This window comes from Tribolium madens, unplaced genomic scaffold (assembly GCF_015345945.1).
Source record: "Tribolium madens isolate multiple individuals breed KSU strain unplaced genomic scaffold, Tmad_KSU_1.1 Scaffold_11;HRSCAF=98;Tcas5.2_LG3b, whole genome shotgun sequence".
Classification (NCBI taxonomy): Eukaryota; Metazoa; Arthropoda; class Insecta; order Coleoptera; family Tenebrionidae; genus Tribolium; species Tribolium madens.
The window spans coordinates 5,001,843-5,027,845 of record NW_025400975.1 but is presented as its reverse complement, the minus strand read 5'-3'; the positions used below and the strand labels follow the sequence as shown (position 1 = coordinate 5,027,845).

General features: G+C 31.0%; 1 protein-coding gene across 3 annotated transcripts in view; it reads left to right on the top strand.

Annotated features, from left to right (window-relative positions):
• Window positions 1-1,603, top strand: part of LOC123005605 (LIM/homeobox protein Lhx9-like) — an 89,750-nt gene extending 88,147 nt beyond the window's left edge. For all 3 annotated transcript variants that reach the window (XM_044399435.1, XM_044399446.1, XM_044399428.1), the window contains exon 5: window positions 567-1,603. In XM_044399435.1, coding sequence (XP_044255370.1) covers window positions 567-782 — 216 coding nt within the window. In that variant the 3' untranslated portion in view covers window positions 783-1,603. The remainder of the gene's footprint in view (window positions 1-566) is intronic.
• The last annotated feature ends 24,400 nt before the right edge of the window (window positions 1,604-26,003 follow it).

The following is a 26,003-nucleotide window of genomic DNA, read 5'->3' as shown; positions in this document are numbered from 1 at the left end:
CAAAAACAAAACAAAATTTTGAAAGATTTTACTCTTGATAAAACATCATATTTTTATAGTAATTTATCATTCCACAATTAGTTTTTTGAAAAAATAAATGGTTTAAGCTGTACTTTTTATTCACGGGGTATATTTTTTTGAATAATATTATAAAAATAATTGTTGATTTTAACACTGCCATGGTGGGTGTGGGAAGGGGGCCCATGCAGCCACGATAGAACACGAGCCCTTTAGGAACCCAGTACACTGGGCTACTGCCCACAAGATGAAATGATCATCTCGTGGACGGTAATAGGCAGGATCGCCAATGTTAAGCTTGCAAAAATAACGGAAATTTTTCGCTTTTAAAGTTCCAAAGTAAATGAGTTCTTACATTCGGTGAAAATAATTTAATGCACAGAAAGATTTAATGATTTTTTTCTGTGACATTTTGTAAATTAGTAAATTTTATTGTAAAAGTTGAAGACTTTCGTCTTGTTTTTTTTTTTCTTAAAATACTGTAAACTTTAAAAGAAATCGTAATATTTTTCGAAAACAAGTTTTATTGAGTGTGTATTTTGTTGCAGGTGTGGTTCCAGAACGCGCGCGCCAAGTGGCGGCGGATGATGCTGAAGCAGGAGGGCAAATCTGGGGACAAATGCTCCGGCTCGGAGAGCATGAGCGACCTGGACTTGTACCCCCACGGTCCCGGTTCCATGGCGTCCAGCATCCAGTCGATGGCCCCCCACAGTCCCCCCTTCATCCTGCCGCCCGGCAGCCCGTCGTCGCTCGACTGCTCCTGAGAGCGGCCGACGAATTAGGAAAAGTATTTATTTTGGTGACTACGAATGTGATTGAATCATGACTCGTGGACTTTGTGTTAGTTTTTGTTGTTACTAGGAAGTGGTTTGTACTTACTAAATAGAGATTAATTGTCGAGGGACACGTTTCCTATATTCCAGTGCAAAAATAGTTGAGGTTAATTATTCAAAGTGTCCCATCATTAATTATGTCGAAGACAGCACATGCACCAAGTCACATGGAATCCATCAGTGTCAAAGCGGTTTTACTATTTTTGAAACGATCGAAATTTTGCTTTTTCGAGGAGGAAAAATAAACGACAATAATTTTCCATTTTATTTTTTAAGACACGTTACATTGTTCCTAAAATAAATATGAAATAAAATTTAACTTAATTTAAAGATAAGAGGCACTTGTAAATAAGATGCAACTGATGATTACTGTTTAACAGTCTTCCTTTTCCACTCTTTTCTTAGTTTGCTAAATTTTACAGAAATTATTGTCTTCCTTCAAAACGGCCAAAACGACTCTTCTTCTTATTATTACTATTATTGCAAATAATTTTAATAATATTTATTCATGGTAATTCCATCTATTTTTGTAAATTTGCAAAGAATTTCTCTCGTTATCGCTAATTATTATTATTATTTTTTAATTTATTTTGTTCCAATGGTTATAATTCTTTGCAAATGTGTGTAAAAGTGGTTTTGATATGTGGACGGTTTTGTGTGAATGGAAATTGTTGAATGTTGGCGCTACCTCGAAATTTATTGTATATAAAGGTGGTAGCATATTCCTATTAATAATAAATAATTTGATCATTTTATAACCTCGTTTTATTTATCCCCACAAAACTTTTTTTATAACAATCAATCTTCTGTTAGAACAAATAATGAACTAAAATTGATTGTTAGGACAAAATATTGCCTATGTTTATAAAAAAACTCAAAAAAATAGTTTGTTAGATCAAAAAATTGTGCAAATACTCAAAATCGAAAAAAAATACCCATGGTCATAAAAATTACGCAAAAGATTGTGTTCATTAGAAAAATTTCAGCAAGCAGTTGCAAAAATTTAACAAAAAAAAATAAACGGTATTCAGAAAAAAATAAAAAACAATAGATGGTTGGAAAACAAATTGGAGATAAAATTATTTGTTGTTAAAAATTAGACAAAAATAAGCCAGCGTTTAAAAAAAGTTGAACCAAAGCTACACGATGACACAAAAAATTGAGTAAAAAAATAGAATGAACACAAAAAATTTGGGAAAGAATCTAAATGATCCAAAAAAATTAATCAAAAAAATCAACAACAAAAAATTGTAAACAAAATCGCTTGATAGAACAAAAAGTAGATCAAAAACTCCCCCATCATCAAGAAAAATTTAAACAGAATATTGAACGTCGGAAATTTTTTTTGCAAAAGTCTCCTATAGTCAAGAAATTAGGAAAAATGTTGGTTACTGCAAAGAACAAGTTTAGCTAGAAAGCGACTCTATTTTATTTTTCCAATTAAACTCAAGGAAAATGCTCTACAAAAGTTAAGGAACTGTGCAATAATTACAATAATTTAATAAATTATTAAAAAATAAATTAATAATTAATTAAAAGTGAGTTAAAGGCACATATCTTTTTACTTTTTTGTTTTTGCTGAATTTTACAATGCCTAGAAGAGTAAAATTTGTTTGTTGTAAAAATAATGCGACTTCCTTAACTTTTGTGGAGCAGTATATTAAAAATAATACCTACTTTAAAAAAAGGAAAACAAATTAGTCTTAAAAAAATATTACATGTTGTATTGCAATTTTCTTAATTACTTCTTATGGTTCTGAATAAAACTAAGTCTAAAATGTGTTTTTATAATTGCAAATAATGTTCCTTATCTTTTTAATTTTGAGACAATTAACGTCTGAAACTCAAGAAAATGATCGATCACTACCTCCGCCGGGGTCGTTTTTCCGCATAATGAATCAGATGTCCGTGTCAGATATCCGTCTTAACCCCCTGAGCATATGTCCGGGGTCCCAGTTGGTCTAATCTGGCTTACCTCAGCTTAATAATCCCTCGAGATCTATGGCAACGCGCCCCGTCAGCCTGCCTACCCCCGGCATCATGTTCACGCTTGTCTACATCATCGACTGTGACATGGTCATATTAACTCGCATTGTGCTCGAATCAATGACCGGTTGGTACATCGTTACCAAACCTAAGGGGTGGAACCAGATAACATCTCTATAACGACCAAATTGATTCACTCAACGGCTTGATTAACGCAATTGATGATGTTTTTTAGCCTAAAGTGACGATAAATTTGCCCAACGGAGACATCAAGGGGTAATGTTGCTAGCCAGATGGTGCAAATTAGCTATAATTGTGTCGAAAAGGGTTCTAATTTTGTGGTGAGAAAGTCGGGTTCTTTGTACAAAATAATTTGTAAATTAAATATTTATATTTGCTATGGAATTGTCTCTAATTTTGAAATTAAGTTGGCAAAATTGAACAAAGGGTGTATTTTGCATCTTTACACTGTAAGAAACTTTGAGTTAAATCTAACTTAATTGCGGTGTCCAAGCGAGTCCACTCTAGTTTGTGTTAATATTTTACACATATTTTTTGAGTATATGATTGTATTTCTGAGTGAAAACCTTGTGAGTCAAATACACACATTATTGAATGAATACTACTCCAACTTTGTGATATAACCTAATCAAATTTGAGTGAAAATTGACTTAATGTTGAGTGGGTTTCTTATATTTTGTTACTCAAAATTGTGTTAAAATTCAATACATTTATTTAGGTACAGGCTGGTTTTGAAATAATAGACAAATGTAACTAAAAAACTGTATTATGAAAAATTATTTAATGGTTTATATGGTTCCTTGTAAAATAACGTATTTAGATCTTAATATGTTTCCTTGTTAAGTGTTCTTAAGTGTTTGATTAAAGCAGCAATGTCTATTTCGTTATGACATAAAGTACACAAAATTAACATTATTAAGAAAATGTGAAAAATATATAAAATCATTAAAATTAAGTATTATAAAAAAATCAATACTTTTTTTACTTTTCCTAATGAAGTTCCTTCATTTTAGAAGTCCAGATAACTCCTTCCATACCATTGTCAGATTCTTCATTTTCCGGTAGAATTATGTTGCTGGGTTTTGATGTTCGCTTGTAAACATTAAAAATTCTTTCTTCTATGACAGGGAAACATTCAGCTAATATTGGCGCGTTAGGATAAAGTATTGCAAACTCTTGTTCAATCTACCTAAAACCAATGACCTATGTAACTAACTATTATATATGTACAGTAGATTGTAAATGCTAGTATAGTATACATATGTAACTGCTATAAACCAAAGAATCAAACAATTTAATAATACTCAAAACTGAGTGAAATTGACTCATACCTATTAACCATAAACTCACTTTTGAGTTATTTTTTCCAAATAAGTTTTCGGTTTTTTTAATAAACGTTTTGCGACAATAATATCGTCCTTACTCCTTTTTACTAGAAACCATCAAGGAGGGTGTGAAAATTTTTAACAGTTTGACAAAGAATGTTTAATAAATACTTACTAGAAACCACTTCTATTAACGCATGATTATAATTTATAACTTATACTTAAATCAAAAGATTATTAGCAAAATTAGCAATTAGCAAAAGGTTGTAGTAGGTATAAAATATTTGATTTTTTAAAGTTCTAACAAGAGGAGAATGAATAATGCATACCATGAAAGATATCTACCTAATTAATAGAAATAGTTATCACTACTTACCGAGAAGTTTTACTTCTTTCTTGATAATTCTTTTATAAGACATCACTTTTTACAATTTGCCATTTCTAAGATTACAAACATCGTGTTGTAATTATCACAAAACTCGTAGTAACTAATAATAACTGATTTTTGAAGAATACAGTAAAACGCAGGATTGAGTAGTTAATACTCAAAATGTTAAAACTGAGGTTTACTGAGTTAAATTTAACACAAAATGTTTAACTCAAAATAATTTTGCGGTTACTTTCTAGGTTTTCTTACAGTGTACGGAGAAGTAAAGACAAGCAAACACAGTTAGTTAAAAAAAATAATTTTATAGTTTAAAAAGTTCTCAAAATACGAAATTCTGATAATTCGGAGCAAAACAGTTACATATTTTTCCCTTTTTTCCTTTCAGTAGTCCCATTTCTTCGAAACCTCGTCATGTTTCTTCACTGTCAATCCTCTCCCAATTTCTTTCTCACATGAATAAATCCACAATCAACAACCAATTGTTTCGATCGTGATTTCGTCCGAAGGAGGATCCAGCCGGTCCGGTCCGCATTATCTATAAATATGAGTCGTGAGCGGGATAAATCTCAATCAGACGTAATTAATTTCTCACGGGTGCTATGAAAGCGGCCACGAACAAGAGACTGCCTGATTGAGATGTCAAGCTTGCCATAAAAACCGCTTATAATAAATTACCATTTTTACCCCTCTCAAAATGAGTCTGCAAAAGTCCCGCAAGGCTCTGTTTCGAGTCCACGTTTTACCAAATGTGATAAGATTTCGGAGAATTGTCATCGCGCAATTCACATCAAAGCGATTAATTCTTAGCATTAGGCATGGGAAATGCATTTTAGAATTTTTTCCACTCAGATGTGGTCCACATGTGGAACATGTGGCTTTGGGACAAGCTCTGATTGATGACGTCACTGACCCGTGGTTTCGGTTTGCACTAATTGATCGTTGAACCGGCAATATGAAGGTGACAATGAGGAAAAAATCAAAACATGTGATTCAGATTTAGAGAATTCACTGACAAAGTTTTAATTAGAAAGTGTAAAAAAATCTATGGCCTACCTCTCTGGTTAATGTCTTGCACGCTGGATCGGCTTTTTTTAGATTTTTATGTGAAGGGGGCTGAAAACAGAGTTTTATTGTTGAGTCGTATTTTTGGGTAATTGATCCAATAATGTTTCTGTAGCAGCAGAAAGCAGTATTTTATGAAGTGAACCTAAAGTTTTTGATGACAACTTATATTTGTGTTTTTGTCTCCAATTTTCTCATTTATTTGCTGCATACTTTGAATTTTCAGAAGTAGACAACCGTAACATTAATTTTCCCTGCTGATGTCTATATCAAGCATTTAATTCCGTTATGTGCAACTTCTCTATTACTTGTAATTTTATTTATGACCTATCCTATGCCCATTTATGTAGAAAGTCATCTCGATTTTTCCCTTATCTAAACAAGTCATCAGCTAAAACAACACCAACCTGTCATCAATTTTTCGCAGCTTTGCGAGTTAATTCGCACTGCAAACAGGCTTTCGTCGCTATTGAATTTAAAGAGCCCTCTGTTTACGTATCAGCTTAACATCATAGATAGTCGTATGTTGATTCAAAAAATGACCAACACTCAGTATATGAGCTTGATTTCCCATTAAAAAGCTGGTCTCACGCACGGTTACCGTTGTGTGTTAACGAATCTTGATTACCATCAACATCTCGAAATACATAAAAAAATCATATGTATGGCTTGGAATATGAGCGGAATCATCTTATATCCACTCATGTCAGAATTAAAAATTAAAATTTTATAAAAAGAATCCGATTGTAATTGCGCGCTTGCATAATATCAGTTATGTGTTGTGTGGATGGTCGTTTAGAATGCAGTAGACCGGCTTTATAAATACTAATCAGATATGGTATCGCTTGTTCGTATGGACGTGGACTGGCATCGCGGCGATGGGACGGACCACCTGCCGATCAACGCCATTACCTCTTCACTCGATCAAAACGTGAGCTTTTGCCCATCTGGAAAATTTTTCATGTTTTTGGATCAGGCTTGAGCATGGAAATCTAACATTTTGCACTCTGTATACGTTAAAGCAAATTTTAAAAGAAATTAGCTCAACCAAATGCGCAGAAATTGTAATATCTTGGCTTAAAGAAGCTTTGGTAAAAAAATTGACACTTAATTATGGCTCACCCAGTATAAGAAGTAATGATTAAATAGTTTGTTGTTTTTTTTAGATTTACATAGTACCTACTCATTTTATGACAAAAAACAATGACAAAACAGTTTGTTTCAACTTAAAAAATAAACAAATAACAACAACCTTTTATCTAAAAACATCGTAAATTACATTATTTTACAATTTTTATATCCAAATAGTTAAATTTTGTAATTTAGTCAATTTTGATTTAGTTGAGTTTATAAATTTTTTAAAAAATTTTACCTAAAACTTTAAAACTGTCATTGTTATAACAGACATTAAGAAAAAATTTAAGTTAAATATAAATATATATAAAAGATTTGTTTCATATCTTCAAAATTTGAAATAATTTAAGAACGATTTTTGTCACGATCGTAAAATAGACAGGACTTTAAACTCGTGTTTCAAAATAATTGAATTAACAACTCTGGATCGTGCTCTATCGGATATTACGATAAAACAACTTTTTAATGATTGAAAAAATGAGAAATTAGCGTAATATTTGTGATAGGGTATGTCAAATTAATCTGACAGATAAGAAAGAAAATTTGAAAATATCCAAAATTGGAATCAGACTTAATTCAACGATGGTAATAATCCTGTCTTTATCTTACTCTGAATGTGAGCACATTAAAAAAAGTGAAAAAAAAAATGAGAATTTGGCAGCAGGAAAAATGACTTTTGCAATTGAAGTGAAACCTTCATAAGTGTGCATTTGTAAAGTCTGTTTTTTTTAATGAAAATACCAAACAGTCTTAACGTTGGCACCATTAGTAAATTCATTCATTGTAATTTTAGAAGTTGGCAGTTTCGGTTTTTTGAAATAATTTGCAAACAATTTTATTAAACGTCAACACAAAAAATGGTCTAAGAAAATTTAGAGACGAAATACCAAAAAAAGGGTCAAATTCGGTACCGCTAACAGTTTTTAGAAATTTGGAAACCATTGTTTGCAAGCAGGAAGTCAGAAAAAAGGCTCGTTAAAATGAGACACAATTTGTAATGCAGCTCTGCTAAACATTTTCAATTTTTACCAAGAAATTGACAAGAACACAAAATAAACATAAATGAGAAAGAACCTCGGAAAGAACGCAATTAAATTAGTGTCTTGTGCATCGTTTGTGAGGAACGAGATGAAAAAGCAACAATTTTGAAACTACAGCAACTACAAGAAGAATTTCTAAAGTGCATCAACTTTGAGCTTATTACAATAAATTACACAAAATTTATTGCTAATCATCATAATACCTACTTGTACCTTTTGCTAAATAACTTTTTTCTCTATATACATCTTATTTTTTGTAGCAAGAACCTCATTTTTGTCCACAACATTGTACTTACTTTCGGTGTGTTTCTATCAATTCTATCTATTATATCTATCAATTCTATAAGTTCTATCAAATAGCAATGAATTCTGTCTTTAGACCTTAAGTAAAGATGTCTTTCCTCAGGTATTCAATTATAGCTCTTTCAAAGAGCAAACAGGCACAGAAGATTCATAAAAGTCAAAATTTTGACAACATCTCAATGAACACATAACCATAATTTTTTAACAAAATTTCTAGGGAAAAAACAAAGAGCAAACAAAATTTATGGCTATGGAGACAAGCTGCTACCAATTTTTTCACCAAAATTTTGACTTGGTAATTTAAATTTAAAGAAAAAACAAACTTTAGAAAGGTTTTTTTACAATAACTAAGCTACATCTTTTTTAATAAAAAAACTGCATTGTAAAATAGATAAATTAAGCTTCATATAATGTAAAAAAGATCAGTAAAATATTCAAAAACAAGTGAGCAACACAAAAATAAAAAGCAAAAAATTAAAGGGATTGCACCTGTATTAGGCTTATGGGAATTACAATGTAAAATCGATCTAAAATATCTCTATAAAACTAATTTAAATTTTTGCTTAATCTGTTTTTTAATAAAAGAACGTTAAAAGCTCAATTTTTGCTTTTTCCAAAAAATCTTATTAATTTTTTAACAAATTAAATGTAAAAAAAATGTTTTTAAAAATTTTGTAAAATGTAGGTATGCTAGCAAATGCAAATGATAATTTATAAAAATTTAAAAATTTTATTTCTTATAAGTTCTTTCTTTTCCACTGTATCTGCAGTTGGGTTTAACCCAGGTAAAAAAAATCATCATAAACAACCACAATTGACAATGATGCTAAAATTATCATATTAAAAAAATAATTTTCAAATTCTGAAATTGTCAATACTTGAAGGTTTAGAGTGTAAAAAATGTCAAAAAGCCGGTAAAGCGAAAATCGGGCTGTTGAAACATCTTAACAGCCCTGTGTGATACTAGAGTAATATTGAAACCCTAACGATTGTAAATTGTTAAATGTTATTTATACCATAACAACACAGAACAAAAATAACTATTTTTAAACTTGCATTTTTCGTAGATTTTTTTGATTATTTCCAAGAAAAAAGATTTTTTCAGTATACAAAATCTTGACATTTTCTAAAAATGTTTCTTTATCTCTCTAATTTAAGCTCTAACCGTCTATTTTGATATTATTTCTTGTAAAACCAGCATTAGAAACGAGATATTACCGTGAGAATGCCGATTTGCATATGCCCTGTAGAGATTTTATACAGGCACTAATTACAAAATAAATCATTTTGAACTGTTGACAAATCTCAAAAAGTACTACTACTTTATAAAATATGACTCTATTACTTCTAATTATAAACTCGACTTTAAACACAAAGCTAGAAATGGCAGTTTTCGAGATATTACTGATATTACATGGTTTAATATCTTCTAATAAATAACAGAAGATTGATAATTATTAGTGTTTTCTCGATCTGCAAACCTGCGATAAGTTTGGATGTCGAGATTATACTTGACGAAACAACTCAAAGTACGTCTGGAAAACATCCTGATGTCTCGATGAGTAAAAAAGCAGCTATCATAAATGCAAAATAGTTAAAGAGGATACTACTATTACGAAGGTTTACTGCGTGATTCCTAACCGTAACACCATTAACGGTAAGAAAATTTGCATAAAGTATGAGAAAGCACAAATTGGGTATTAAATATTGATCATTAACCGTATGGTTTATTTTTGCCAAAGTTGCAGTTGGATCGTTAAGAAAAATCGTTGTTTTTTCCTCGTCTAATCAAAGTTCTTTTCCTCGCAATCGCCGCATTAGTCTCTCCCATCAATCAATCCCAATTAAAATTCAAGCAAATTAACCGGAATCTCCTTAATCGTCCCTAATTTGTTATGATCCGAGTTAGGAATCGGCGTCGAGGTGGCAAATTTTTCTTGCGATTTTTTCGTGTCCGCTCCACGGCCATTATGGACGACTTTCCATAAAAGCTGACGACGACATCGTTGTGTTAATATGAAATGAACAATGGTCGTACGGCCGACAATGCCGGCGTATCCGGTTTGAGCTTCACCTTATTTATTGGTTCGTTTACAGAAGAAATAAGAATTTATCAATAGCGAATGTAAGCGGATCGCTGGAATGGTTTACTCATTGATCCCGCGAGGAATACCAATGAGGCTGCTGTGAGATGTGCCTTGGAATTATAGTTATTGCAGTTGGTACGGGACTTGACAATTTGTTAACCATCGTTTCGTGTAATCTTCCACTTTCGACGGTAATTAAACCGAGTGAATGATTTGAGTGCAGCGGGAAATTCGTGTCATTTTAAAAAGGAATCGATTCGGAACCTGTTCCATTGCCAACTATATTGATTTCTGGGTCGAGATTTTACGATGCGGGAATGGGAGGACTTTGAGAAAAATAATAAAAAGAACGTTGCGAGATGTAATTACTACGTTTCTTGCAAGCATCGGAAAGGAAAAAAAGCGAGTGCTTTTTTAAAAAACGATTATTGGAAGCACTCGCAGGTTTTTCGTTTCGAATTGTTTTATTAAATTGAAACAACAGTTATGGCAAGTACAGACGTAATTAGTTTCATTACTTTATGAGAAAATACATATGTTGTTGGTAATACAAAACCTGGATATTACTAATCCTATGTGAATTAATTTGGTCTCGAATAATCAACACTGAAGTTTAATGTTTAAATTTTAATTGTTATTAAAATATCTATAATTAAATAAAATATAATTGCGGTCAGTTGTTTTATTAGCTCTAAAAAAACAAGAAAGAATCTAAATAATAGTCAAATAATACTCAATTTTAATTTAATTAATGTTTCTTTGACATTTCATTAAAAACTCGATTTAGCTGGCCTTAAACTTTTCGATTTTCATAAAATTTAAAAATGACATTTTTGCATTCTTGAAAGTCATTGAAGACCAAAAACTTGCCTGTTTTTGTTTTATTGATTTTGAAAAAAATCGTATTTTTTGCTCTGAATACCTTCTTACAATAGTTTAAAATGCTCTACGATGTGTTATAGTTAACACTGTAATATAAAAATATAAATTTTATCAAAAATTGAAACAGTATGTAATATTATTCTAGAAATTTCCGAGTTATTACGAGTTATTAATTTTTTTAATGTAAAATCAAAAATAACGTTCTTTACCTGAAACGGTAACCCGTTCTAGAGAAACAGAAACATGAAAAAAATGTCAAAAAAATTCTATCTATAAAAATTTCGAAGTTATGAGAGTTTAAATTTTGCACTTTGACTCTATTTATTTCTGTTGTAAAAATACTTTTTAAGTTTTTCTGCTACAGGCTATTAGAAGAGGAAACAAGGATGCTGTATCCTAAGTTGTAACTCTGTTCAATGCTATTTGTGGCTTTTATTGGAAAAATTTTTGTATCTTTATTAAATAATTATAAATAAACATATACAAGATCATCAGTATCATTAAATAGACATAAAAAATGTCAAATGTCAAAAAAATAAATGTCAAAATTTTTTGGCATAGAATTTTTTAATAATTTTTTTTATGTTCCTGGTAACTTATCTTACTTGAAATTTTGTATGTGCAAGGTCATCAGAATCATTAAATAAACATAAAAAAATATCAAATGTCAAACTTTTTTGAACATCTTTTTCTGTTCTTGGTATCTTACCTTACTTGAATTTTTTTTCTGGAACGCGAGTTTTGACACACTCTGTATAAGTTTGCGCCATTACATAGATGATTCAAAAAAATTTGTGAGGCTTTTTTGATTTTTGCTCTAGGTCTTATAGTTTTTGAAAAAAAAACACATAAAAAAAATTTACAGTTCCAAAAATTTTTACTAATGTTTTAATTTGTGTAAATTTCAGATAAAGTATATTAAAAATTGTTAAACTCCATCATATTTTGAACCGAATGTATGTAAAATGCTTCGCAAAATCTATTAGCGTTAAAAAAAACGCAAAATTCTTAATAGTTTAGAATTTATGGTCAAAAATAAATTTTGACTATTTTTGTTTTTACTAGCGATTTTCTCAGTTCTCAATTTGTCTGAGAGCAATAATATTTCTTTTTTTGTTTACGCTCCCGAAAATAGCTGTTTTAAGAACTTTTTTGTGTCTTTTCCGGACTCAATAAAGTAGTTTTTCCGGACGAAAAAGTCAATTTGGTTACTATGGTGCCAAATTTTTTTTAATTAATAAGAGGTAAATTTGTTTTTTGGTAGATTTAACAAAACATGTTGTTTGTAACACGTATGTACCTAAAACGTTTTTACGGACTCATCTGCTATTCCAGACTAGTCTGCACAAAAACTGTATTTTAGGTACTTGTAACAAAAATAACTGTTTTTATGACACAAGTAATAAAACATTAGGAATTTTTTACACACAAAAAATTCGGCGTTATTACAAATAGTTGATGACAATTCAAAAAAGTAAAAATTTTAAAATTGATTACATCACTTCTAAAAGTTCAAGATACTCAGACACTTGTATAGCACGTTCTAGAAACGCCAAAAATATATAAGTATTTTTATTTTTTTGTGTAAATTAGAAATATATTGGATTAGAGCAAAGAGACTAACCGAAGCCGTGGTGGCGCAGTAACATAAGGTCCTGCTTTGTCTTTGCAACTTCGGTAAACTTTGAGTTTTGCCTAGGTGCTAAATTTAAACATTTTAAAATTCTGCAGTTTTTGGAAAATGTTGGCTTTGTATTATCTATGCTTCAGTGTGGGTAATGATTTAACTTTTACCCTCGTGAGATAAGTTCGGAGTGAACAAGACCGGTCTCAGCGTCACCCCCTGCAGCTCGCCATCCGCATCATCAACAAAGAGCCGTGGAAAACTCGTAATGAATCTAATAAACTCCATCAAACAAAAAGCACGCAGAGAGAAAAAAATTCCGCCCTCCCTCAATCCGTTAAGGGTGGCTTGTCCAACATTGTTCGGTGCAGATTTTCGGTGTGGTTGCACTAATGAATGGGTTTACATATTACGCGTGTCGGCCACGTGCGCCCAGCCACCGGACCGAACATAAAACATGCAGAATCAGAAGTAATACGGTTCACAAGTGCCCTTCAATGGCCCTGTCAGGTCTTAATTTCCTGACAAGTTTCCCCAAAACGTGCCATTTTTACGAGCGATAAAAACGGAATTTGTTATTTTTTCGATTTCGACTCGAGGCAAAAGAAATTCCCATAATAAATTCGGGCGTAGGTCAGCGGCAGGCCGACCTATAAACCACGTGTTGTCATGTAATTATCATTCAGACTCGATAAAACAGTCGGAGGGTGCCTTTGAGAGGAGAGTGCCGGGTGCCCCGAAACACGGGCCCCTGCCAGGCCCGTCTGGGAGGCTACACGTCCGCGCCTCCTTCGGACTGATTGTTATTTATCCGTTTAATTTCCAACGGGTTCAAACGCGTTATTTATACGCTTGCATGACCGGGAGGATTCGACCTGAGAGGCTTGTGTGGACGCTTATACGATTTTTAGATATTTATTGGGGCTTGATGGGACCGTGGGAGGCGCACAAAGCACGAAAATCGAACAATTTCCAACTTTTAAAACTCCATCTATTATTTACCCACATATACAGGGTGTTTCACATAGCTTTACGAGGCTTACGTCTAATGTACGCGCCCAAATATACAAAAGTCACAAAACACTAGATACAAAAAATACACTTCTAACTATTAAATTTTTGGAAACCCAAGACAGTAGTTTCATTAATAGTCATATACTGCAGTTTTTCAGAAACAATTATCATTTGTTCTATCAAGGGACGGCATAAATATGATTCTAGTTTACCTATCTTAATCACTAAATAACTAAAAACGTTGTAATTTTTTAAAGAGTGAACAAACTAGAGAAGATAATTCCATTTTTCAAAATTTGTAATCGAGTTCGTATCGGAATATGTATTATTGATTGCATATTACAGGCGCAGGCCTCGTCAAATTATGTGAAATACCCTGTACAAGAAAAAAAAACTATTAAAGTCACTCTGTACCAAATATACCAGTATACCAGTGGTGTTCAAGACTTTTTTCTAACTCTACCAATTTTGTTTAAGAATAGTTAATAAACTCTTTGTTATAATACCTTAAAACTCAAAACTGAGCTCTTAACAGATATCGTAGTTTTAAGCGTATAACCACTTAAAAAATCAATGTTTTTTGATGGTAGAATATTTAAAAAATAATAACACAAGTAATTTTTCTTAATTTAACATTTGTCAACTCGTGGCCTGATTGTCCTCGTTCTTTTCTATTTTAAATTCTTGAAATTTGTCTTACACTATAAATCACTATTCCCTCTGTTAATAAATCAGTTGCATTCCTAGTTTCCGCTTAGATTTGACAACAAACTTTCAAACAAAATATTTGAAAGCGTCATTTATTTTCTTCATCATATATTTTTTTATCTATTACCACAAATCAATTATTTTCTAAGATTCTATAAACATCATACTTAACTTAACTCAGGTAAGAAATGAATTTCTGTAGGTAATAGTGAATAAAAATAGTAGTTGTGAAGTTGTGAATTACGACATGTTACGTGTAAGACAACATGTTCATTAAATAAGTAAAGTCATATTTTTCACAGTTGTATTTTTGGATAATAAATGTGCTGGTAGGAGAAAAAATGTTATATAGCGAAGATTTTTATAGCCTCGCATTTATTATTTTCTTCTCAAAAAATAAACAGCTCGGCTAGAATAAATCTCTTTTCTACCTATTGATATAACATACTATTAAAAGTCTGTTGCAATTTCTGAGAAAGATAAAAAAAAAACTGAGTTCTGTCCTGATTGGTTAAAGATTAATTTCTAACAATATTTTAGTTTTAAAAAATCGACTATGGGGCGTTTGACAAGTTTCAGAAAAACTATTTTTTTGTAAAGTGCCTTTTATATGACAAATAGGACAAAAAGTTATTAAAAAAAATTGTTTTTTTTCCAAGTTTTTAATTAACAGATACGTCAAAAAGTTATTTAGTACTAAATTTAATTAAATTAAATTAAGTATTTAATAGTAAAGTAATTTTCATATTGGTAAAAAAACTGTCAAAAATAAAATTCTTTGATTTGTGAAATAATAACATAAAAAAATTAAAAATCATAGTTAGTCGATGATTTTGAAATTTGATGTACGGGCCTGAATGTTAATTCTAAACAATTTTAACTACAAATAGTTTTTTTTTTTAATTTCCAAAACATACTCATTTTTCAAAACTAAAATTATGTTATTAATCTGTATTAAGTAATCTGTAACTAAGTAGGGCTGAACCCAAAAAAATAAAAAAAATTAAAGCAAGATTTTGTTATCCTTTACAAGAGTCGTTTCACCTATCCGGAGACACACTGTATAAATCTATTTTTACCCAATTTTCAACAAAAAAAAGATTTTCATAAAACTTTAAAATACTGTAAAACTGTATTGGTACTGTATTGATGCAGGACTAAAGCTAAGGTTTCTTTTAATTATTTTTAGAGTAGCCTATATTTAAATACTTAGATTAACGCATGTCATAACTTAACGGCAAAATACTATGTAACATTTTTTTAATTTTTGTGGATCTTTATTATTATGTACTTAGTTTTTTATAACAGTCCTTAAAACTTATTGATCTACTCTATACATATACAGGATGTTAAAAAAGATTGTAAAATATTTAAGGAAATAAAAGTATAGAACAAAATAAACAAAACAGTCTTAATAAACATAGGTCCGCAAAGTAACGATTTTGGAAATATCGAAAGTGAAAATTTTTAGAATTTTTACTAAAACTTTCTCTTTTTTGTTAGAACAGATTGCAAATAAATGTTATAAAAAAACAAATAATTTTCGATATCGCCAAAACCGTTACTTCGCAGACACATGTTTATTAAAACTTTTTTGTTTGGTTTGGTCTATATTATTAGGTATACCTCCTGAAATATTTTTACAATCTTTGTAAAACACCCTGTGGCCTGTATCCATTCTAAATTTCTTACATTTAACATTGTACACTTTATTACAGACAATTTTGATTAATGCCATACAACTACGACAAGTACTTTTTTTACAGACTAAGTATTTTCAGTTCCTTTACAAACAATTAAATTTTTTTTTAAAATAAGAGAAATCTGTTTTTCCAAATTGTGTAAAAAACAGTCGGAGCGTTAAAAAAATCTCGATTTGGTCTAGCGAAACTTGGTGTAATGATAATCAGCCGCCGGTCCCAATGACACGGTCCATGTGAATAATTGACGTCACTGTTTTTCTGCACGTTCTTGTGACTGATTTTGCAAAGAAAGACCACATAAACAAGCGACTCATTATATTCGTCGAAATTAAACCGAGAAAGAAATACGAGTATGCGTGTCTGTAAACCATATATCACAGACGATGGAAAAAATTAGAACGACCGTGCATCTAATTCGGCGTGCAGCCGGAGTGGCGCCACTGCGACCTTCTCCAACATCCGGACAATCCATCCTTTGCACCACCGAAAACTAAATCATCTGCATGCTCTTGAAGTTTCTACCGTAAATGGCCCGTGAGGACCGCCCTCGATGCAAATCTACAGATACCGAGGAAGAAGGGAAGTATCATATGTTTCTGGTTATCTTGCGGTTAGGATGTTGTAGGAAATGGAAAATGTTACGCGGCTGAAGAGCTTTACGAGCTTAGCACTTGTCAGTGGCGAAACTTGAAACTCCTGCCGGCAGGACGATTCCAGGAATCTCACCCAAAAATTTGGGTCTTTTCTTTTTCTCTAAAAATTTAATTTTGTTATTGAAAAAACGAGATATACAAGTGTTCTGTTTTTATTATTACAAATTTAAACAGGTGATATATTCAATTTTAAGACAAAAGTTTTCTATGAACATTTATCAAAAAATGTTTTTTAAGCTAGCTACATCCTTTGAAAAAGATGCGTTTTTTAATGCTACTGCAGAATAGATAAAATCACAAAAGTTGGTACAGCTGATAACCTTTAAACACCTGAACGAATTCAAAAATCAGCTGTCGAAATTTTTAATCACGGGCATCTTAAACGGCAAAACGAATTTAATTTTTAATTCTTATCCTCTTTATGGTCTGTAAGACAAGTTGTACACTGATTTTACTCAAAAACTGTAAATTGTATCGAAAAAACGCAAGAGATCTTTTTTTGTGAAAAACTATGAAATTTAGAATTTTGTGGTTGAAAGTGGCAAGAATCAACAGCCAAAATAGTTAGGGTACTTTAAGACGCCCCTGAGTAAAAATTTCGATACTTTATCTTTGAATTCGTTTTTAAAAGTTATCAATTTTACCAAATTTTGTAATTTTATCTATAATAGCTTGTAAAAAATTGGAAAAAAATCCATTAAAAAATGCACCCCTTTCAGGTGATGTAGCTCCCTTATAGGTGATTCTTAAATAAACCGACAAAATTTTATCACAGCTTCCCAAGGATAAATGGAGACGATCTATACTCCTTCTATGTTTTTATCTTTTAGGGATAGAACCCCCTTGATCCGTACCACTTACGGCGTTTACGTATTGTTGCAATGAACAAGTACATTTATCAAATTAATACCATGGTTTCCACTACCTATTTAAAAACACGTCAGTGGCGTACGCATTATCTCGAGCATAACTTTTATAAATTTTACTTCGAAAACGGTTAAACAAAGAATTTTTTACTATTTTTTCCAGGTTGTACTCATTTGCTACTACCAAGGCTAAATTTTTGTCGGTCTACTTAAGAATTACCCTGTATAATATTTTGCGATATATGTTCATAGGAAACTTTTATCTTACAATTAAATATTCTGTCACCTGTTTAAATTTGTAACAATAAAAATGAAACACCTTGTAGAATGAAAAAGGTTACCACCTACTAAAAAATCAATCTATTTTTTGTAGAAGCTTTAGTAGTGAATAATAAAACACCTATGATTAACAATAAAATTTAAAGTGTATATAACCTGTATTTTGCAAAAAAAAATACCGTAAAGTGACCCAAAATAGTTCGTAAGTATACTGGCCGCCAAAATTAACGGAACAACTAAAATTTTGCGATTTTTCTCATTGCAATATTTTAGTTATTCTTTGTTGGATTTCGACAAGTTCTGTTTGGCTTAAAGAAAGAACTTTGCAGAACATTGTAATTTAATTTAATAACATTTCTAGTTTTGCCATGTAAATGTTATACCTAAAAGACGAAAGTATTGTTTTCTTACTTTTTTTATACTGAGCTGTAGTGTGCAACAGAGACAAAATTAAGTTTTTACTTTTTTCAGATTATTGTCCGTTCTTTTCCGAATAAGAACCAATTTGTTTCAAAATTTCATCTTCTGATGCCCCAGAGATACAAAGCATTTAAAACGACGTTATTTTTCTAATGTATTATTATTATAAAATATTCGTTCAGAAAGTATGCTACATAAGAAGGTAGTTAAACCAAAAATTATTGCTTATGTCACCAAAAGAGCACAATTACGTCTTTGAACACAAAAAATCTGAAAAACTTGAAACTTAAAAGGATTACAACAAAACGGTTATTTATTGGGAGCTTCTATGCACCTATTTTGACGTTTTGGCACATTCGACCTACTTAATACGAACATTCATTGAAATCGGAAACGTAATGTAAAAAAACAGTGCCTTCGTCTTTTGAGTATCACATTTACAAGACAAAACTAGAAATGTTATTAAATTAAATTACAATGATCTACAATGTTTTTTTAAGCCAAACAAAAATTCGTCGTTATCTGACAAAAAGTTACAAAAATATTGTAATGTGAAAAATCGCAAAATTTTAATTTTTCGGTTAATTTTGGCGGCCAATGTAGTACATTTCTAGACTTATGGATGTGTTATTAAATACAATTATCAGCAAAAACGACAGAATGACCCGTAAAGTGTTGCGATTTCAGAAAAAAACGTAATACAGCACACCTCAGGACTTTAAATTGTTGATAAAATTTTTAACTTTAGTGCCTTCTTACACAAATACGTCACTATTTTTTATTTTTTCTTAAAATTTCAAGATCTTTTTCAATTAATTATAAAAAAATTGAATTTGAATATTCTGTGCAATTGATTAAGAGAAGTTATTTGGAAATTTTGATTGCTTCCTAATTTGTCTCCATTGTCTGGATTTACCGTAACACTAAACCATAATCTCAATAATGGTGCATGAATGGTACCTACCTCTCACCATTGTCGGCTTATTCCACACCTGTCCAAATCGTCGTTTTGCACGGTCTTAAACGGCACTCTCCTAATCTGATGTTTTAATCGTCCGAAAGGCATTAGTGGGCAAAGAACGACAGGAAGTTCTTCGGTGGTCGGAAAAATGAAATGCTCGTTTAAAATTCATTAACGCTGGACGGTAATTTGATGTAAAATGTTTTGAAAAAATTCACATCAATTAGTCTAAAAATTTTGTGTAAACGTCACGATTTGGAGATTAGAAAAGTATAACAAGCGTCGTATTTTCGAATTAATCGCCTGGCATTATCCACGCTACGTCAAAGTTTGATCACGTGTTCGCGAGGCCCCTCTTTAGATCAACAAGCGTGCAAGTGCAATGTGACACATGCCGTCATTATTCAGTCGGATAATGCACTGCACTAATTGGCGAGGGGTTGATCTGCCCTCTCGCCCACCGAGCTTCCCGTTTAGACGTGAAAACGATCCCGAGGGATATCATTATTGGGAATCAGAAAGCATATGGTAATAAGTCATACACGGTTATAGCAACTCAAAACGAACGGCTGCGTTAAGCCTCTTCACCAAGACGGAAGGGATGGTTTAGAGACGAGGGGACGATGCGGATCTCTTTTGTCTACAACCTGCTGAAATTTGAAATTATTACAGGACTGAAATAATAACGAATGATTCGAAAGTTTTGGGAATTTTTTTAGATGGTTTTTATTTATACCAAATGGTTTTAAGCAGGTTGTTGCTGAAAGTAAAGTGTGACAATTAACTTGTGTATGTTATGGCAGTACAGTTGTTTTATTCGGGTTTTAGAAAATGTCTTATAGGCTAGATATTTGTTAACAACAATTTATCGGATCATAAAAGAATGTGAAGAGGGTATACCCCGTGTTAATATGTCCAAAAGTCTTCAACCTAGATTTTTGGGGAAAGAAAAAATGATTGAAACCATTAAAAAGAGTTGGAATTTCACAAAAAAAATTAGGTCGAAGATTCGCTTTTTCAAGGATCATTTATATTCAAAGATATCTTTCCAAACTCAATAAAGTTTTAAATACACATCATGCCAATGATGATGTAATGTTTTGTTCAGATTTGCCTTCATTCCACAATGGTAGAGAAGGTACAAAATGGTTAACCAAAACAATATAAATTTTGTACCCAAAGTAGACAATCCTCCCAATGTACCTCAGACTCGATCAACTGAAGAGTTTTGGACAATATTGTACAGAAAAGTGTACGACAAAAGATAGGAGGTCAGAAATGAGAAAAAATTGCGACGTCAAACTTTTTTAAAGCTTAGAGAAATCGATCCTGCTTTTGCCCAGAGGAGCCAAAATGGGACAAATAAGAAGAAAACTGAGAGCCATTGAAGATAATGGCTCCTTATCAGTAATTTGATTATAGATTATTTATTGTCATTTATATTATCAAAAAAATAAAAAAAAGTTTTGAAAAAGTTATAAACATCTAAAAAAATTCCCAAAACTTTTGAACCATACGTTAGCCGTTTTTTGGAATGAAAATCACCAAGTCAAAATTTTGAATTTTTGTATTTTGAATGTCTATGACCTATTTTCTTTTTTATTAAAAAATCCAAAAATAAAATAAATATATCTCTACCGTCGACATGTTGCAATTTTCAAAATTTTTTGAATGTGCAGATTAAACATTTTGTGAATCTTACTGACTGCGCCAATTAAAAAAAATATAATTAAGTGGCAGCAAGACGAAATACTAAATTACTAAATTCTTAAACATATTAAGGTACCTAAACCAAATAAAGTCTTATGCTTAAAATCGTTCACTTTTCTGTATAAATTGTGAAGAAAATTAAAACCACCTAATAACCTGCGTTGAACCTCCAGCCACCTATCATCATTCATACAACTTACTCTTAGATATGTCTTTTAGTTGACTATAAATGGTAAAATATGTTGTAAACTGATAAGTCATCGTGTTGGATGTTTAGTTATTTATTATACAAACCGATAAAGAAATTGTTTATCTACGAGTGAAAAGGTTAAGTTTACGAGTGACAAAGCCACGAGTGGACTTTTTTCACGAGTAGATAGATAAACAATCTTTATCGTCTACTGTATCTACTGAAATTAGTTGATAAAAGCACTCTTTAAGATTGAGTACAAAATAAAAAATTAAATATTTTCAGTTACATATTAATACATACATATTTTGAGGTTTTTTTACTTTTTTTGTGTTTTATATGTTGTTTTTTTTTGTTTATTAAAGATTTTTTACCTTAACTTACTGTTAATACGATTACTAAAAAATCCTATCCCAAAATTTTAAATATGGACCTTATTTAATGTAGATGTGGGCTTTATTTGGAGCTAGTAGATTCCAAAAAAGGCCTTTTGTAACAGTTATTATATTTATATTAAAAACATGTAAAAAAATTAACAAAACAAGCATTTTTGTGGTCCACGTTGTTAAACAAATGTTCAAATTACAATTTCGATAATAAATGCAAACCTTTGCATATTTCAAAAAAATTAAGTGGGCTTTATTTGGCTAAGTTACCTTATAAAAAATAACATCTACTTTTAATAAAAAGTGATTTAGTGAAAAAAAATTGAGTGATTTTTCTACATTGCTATCATGACCTTTGTTTTTTTATTATTTTTAACCATCATTGTACATAATTTAGTGCATTTTGGTATCAACTATACAAACTCACTCACTTTTCAGCTGCCTTATAGAGAAAGAAAAAAAAAAGAGTTTTTAAACTACTCTAAAATACTCTTTTGAATTTTGAAACGCTTTGTTTTTGTTTCTTAACTGTTTTGTGGATTATATTTTTTGATTCTTGGAAATTCTTTTATTGAGTGTGAATGTCTAAACATTGGTTTTTTTATATATTTTTTTTAATGTACAAAAGTTACTTAAAATAATTTTTAATGCATTCTGTTATCTACAATTTTAAAATAATGTTTACGCAGTATACAGGGTGAAATCTGGAAGATTTCCATAAATTCTTCATTTTGTGTTTCTTGTTCTTGAAATATGTTAACCTGATTTCGTGGAAGATGGTATACAGAACGAAGAGAAATTCCATAAAGTTAGAGATTCAAACCTTAGTCACTTATCTGAAGCTTCCTTAAAATGCTTTGTTATATTTTCAAAACAAAAAAATAAACTTTATTTTCTTATAAATTATACAGAAAACGCAAAGTAGATATAAAAATGTATACTTATTTAAAAATACTTATATCAAATACATATCTACTTCTATCAAACATAAGCATCTCTGCTGTATCAGGAATTGTTTATATTTTTGAAAAATTATGTATTATTAACCATACACAAAATTATCAGTGCACAAATACTTTGTTTAGAAAAGAATTTTTTTTAAATAACAGTCTCAAGCATTATCCAAAGACACCGTGAATAGATTTTTTCAAATGCATATATTCTTTGATTGTGTTGTTGCTACTGAATCAAAGCCCCGACATTCCTCGTGACCCTCTTGTAAAAATCCCGACCGATCATGATTAGGTGATGACTCGAGATGATTAATGGGTGTCGGTTAATTCTGTGTAAACATCGGGGAATGCGCAAGTGTGAGCGGGCATGGAAATCCTCAACATAATAAGAAATGTCGAGTCATGAAGGCTGTATCAATCAGGCGCCAGCAAGGTAGCTGATGACATATAGTGAATAGGACCCTTGGGTAACACCTTCCAACACTTGCACAAAGCCACATGACGAGTCAATCGGCTAAATTCCAAATTATTTCGTCAGCGAAGAGACTGAAGGAGGGCGGGACTGAATTTCATGATAATAAAATTTTTGGTCACTAGTGAAATTCGTTGGGGTGATTTCAATATTAATAAAGCGCTGAACAAGACTGCAGCTCATAAACCATAATTCATGTTCGAGTCCAATTTCCCTGAACAAATAAACAAAATTTATGGTACAGTGAAAACGATTATGTATGCATTAAAATTATAATTCGTTCATAATATTTGTTTAGTTTGTTATTTATTAATAGCATAGATTACTATTTAAAAAGCAATCTCCTCGAAGCACCTCGCGATGATATAAATCCACTTTTACGATCCGGAGTCTTAAGGGCGCTTTTGCCGTGCCGAAATCTGATTTTATGGGAACTCGGCACGCCTCCCACATAAATCTCGTCTGACTCGAAAAAAATTCAATTACTTTTGGACGACGCCAGAGGCGGCGCTGGGTCGGATTTCGCCCTTTTGTCGCGGATTTCCGGTCGTTCGCTAGAAACTATACTCGAGTTCGAGCACCTCGGCGGTCGCGTTCTAATCGAAAAAGCGCTCGGCCAGCACTGCCACCTGCTGGTCATAACACAAGAGTGCCGACGATGACATTTAGAAATGGTACATGTGATGCTCATACCCCACACTTCGAGGAAGATCTCCAACTGGTCCAAATCGTAAACATAACGGAGCGACTTATCACAAAGCAAACAAAACTGTATTAATACAGAACTGTTCTTTTATTAATGTTCCCAAAGAACGCCTTGCTGTGAACTGTGAAGTTTAACTCATAACCGATCGTAGAAAAACTAAACTTTAAATTTTCAAGTGTATTAGAACCTATGATACAGTGAGATCTCGATAAACCGAAATAATGCAGCATATAGTGTGGTCAAATGTCAAATTCAAAATTTGGCATTATCTTTTTTTACAAAAAATTAAGAATGTTTACTGAATTAAAGATTAAGGTTCAGTTTCATAATCGATTTAAAGAAGCATTTAATTAAATGTTGTTTAGAATGTGCTAATTATTACGAACTTAATAAAAAAATTCACATTCTAAACCAACATTAACTCTAAAATTCTTTTAATTCGATTATAAAACCGATCCCTATTCTAATAAAACACAAAATTTTTGATGTCTCGTCTAAAAAATCTCCTTAAATTTATCGATCTAACAAAAAGTGGTCGAAAACTCTTTTTACTCTGCATAAACCCGTAGCTAGTGGAGGCCAAGTAAGACTGAGCTCTACTTTGATATTCTGAAGCTTTACTTTAAAGCTTTGTTTTTTTTTAACAATTTTCTTTAGAAATAATAACGCATAAAATTATAACACAGACTAAACCAAAAGTAACGCACAAAATTCATATCTTTGTTATCTATGAGTGATTTTTCAAACAAATTCTCGAACAGATCAATTTAATTTTTTTTAATGCTATATTTTGACACTATAGTGATATTATGACGTCATTCGTTTTCGAATAATGGCGTCATTTGTATTTTTTTTTTGAAATGACATCCCATATTTTTTATTACTTTTTTTGAGATAGTACACTTCGCTATCTTTCTGGTAAGCATAAAAAAATAAAGCAAAAATAGATACAAAAAAATAAGAAAAAACGTAAAAAAGTTATAGAAAGTTATATACAAACAGCTTTATCTTCTTGTTCTTGCTTTATTTTATAAGAAGCGCTCCTTATAAAATAAGGCAAGAACAAAAAGATAAAGCCTTTTGTGTTTAATTGTCAATATTTTTTTTTTAAATTATACTTTTTTGTTTTAATTTTATTTTTTAATTTTATTTATAATTTTAATTTTATTACCAGAAAGACAAAGATGTATGCTATTTAAAACAGTAAACAAAAATGTCAGTTGTTATTTAAAAAAAAATAAAAATGACACAATGTAAAAACGAATCGTCACTATAATGTCAAAACATAGCATTTAAAAAAATAAAAACGACTTGGTCAAAGATTTTTTTGAAAAAACTGCAGTTTTAGCCCCACTAAAAATTTTAGAGGCCCCACCAAAAATTTGTTTCTGACTGCAATTTGTTAATAAAAAAACTTTTTTACCTCAAAATTTTGCTGAATAAAAAGGTATTTTTAACCTATCATAAAGGAATAGRTAAAATAAAACTTTTTCTACTGCTAAATGAACAGATAAGTTTCACGTTTGACAACTTCTAATTCGTTTATGAAACAAAACTCAAAATTTATTTTCTATTTTGCGTTTAGAACAAGTCTATTCCAKCACACAAAGACCCAAATGACGTCATTTGAGTGCTTTAATAACTCGTTGGCGTTAATTTAATTTTAGTGATGGACTTTCTTCACAATTCATTTTCAAATGTGAAAATAAAAATTATTTTTATTTTTTTACAGCCGCCTAAAATTATTCCACATAAATGTCGCCAACCGTTGCAAAATTCTCTAGAAAAAAAAATTGTCTTTTAATTTATAAAATGATATAAAGCGTCAAAATACAAAAAATATTATAAAGCACTTGTTGCAGAAGGTTCTTTAAGCACTCTTTTGTTCCTCAACTCGCCGCTTCGCGGCTCATTTCGGAATTTTCAATTTGTGCTTACCTTCTGCAACTTGTACTTTAAAATACTATTTTTCTTTACTGTGTTTTTTCTTTTCTAAAATTGTTGGTTTTTCATACTCAAAAGTCTTTACTTAAACTCTAGCTGACTGCTTTTAATCGAGTTTTTTAATAAATATTTAATTTTTGGGAAATATTACTATGTTTTGTGTTTTCATCCATCATGTAAATACATAATTATGAGAGAATATTGCATAAACCGTTTAAAAATTTAGTTTGACTATAAGAGAAAATTAAGTGCACATTAAACATTTCGTGAGTCCTACTAACTGCGTCAATTAAACAATAAATTTTCATATTGTAAAATAATAACATCTACGTTTA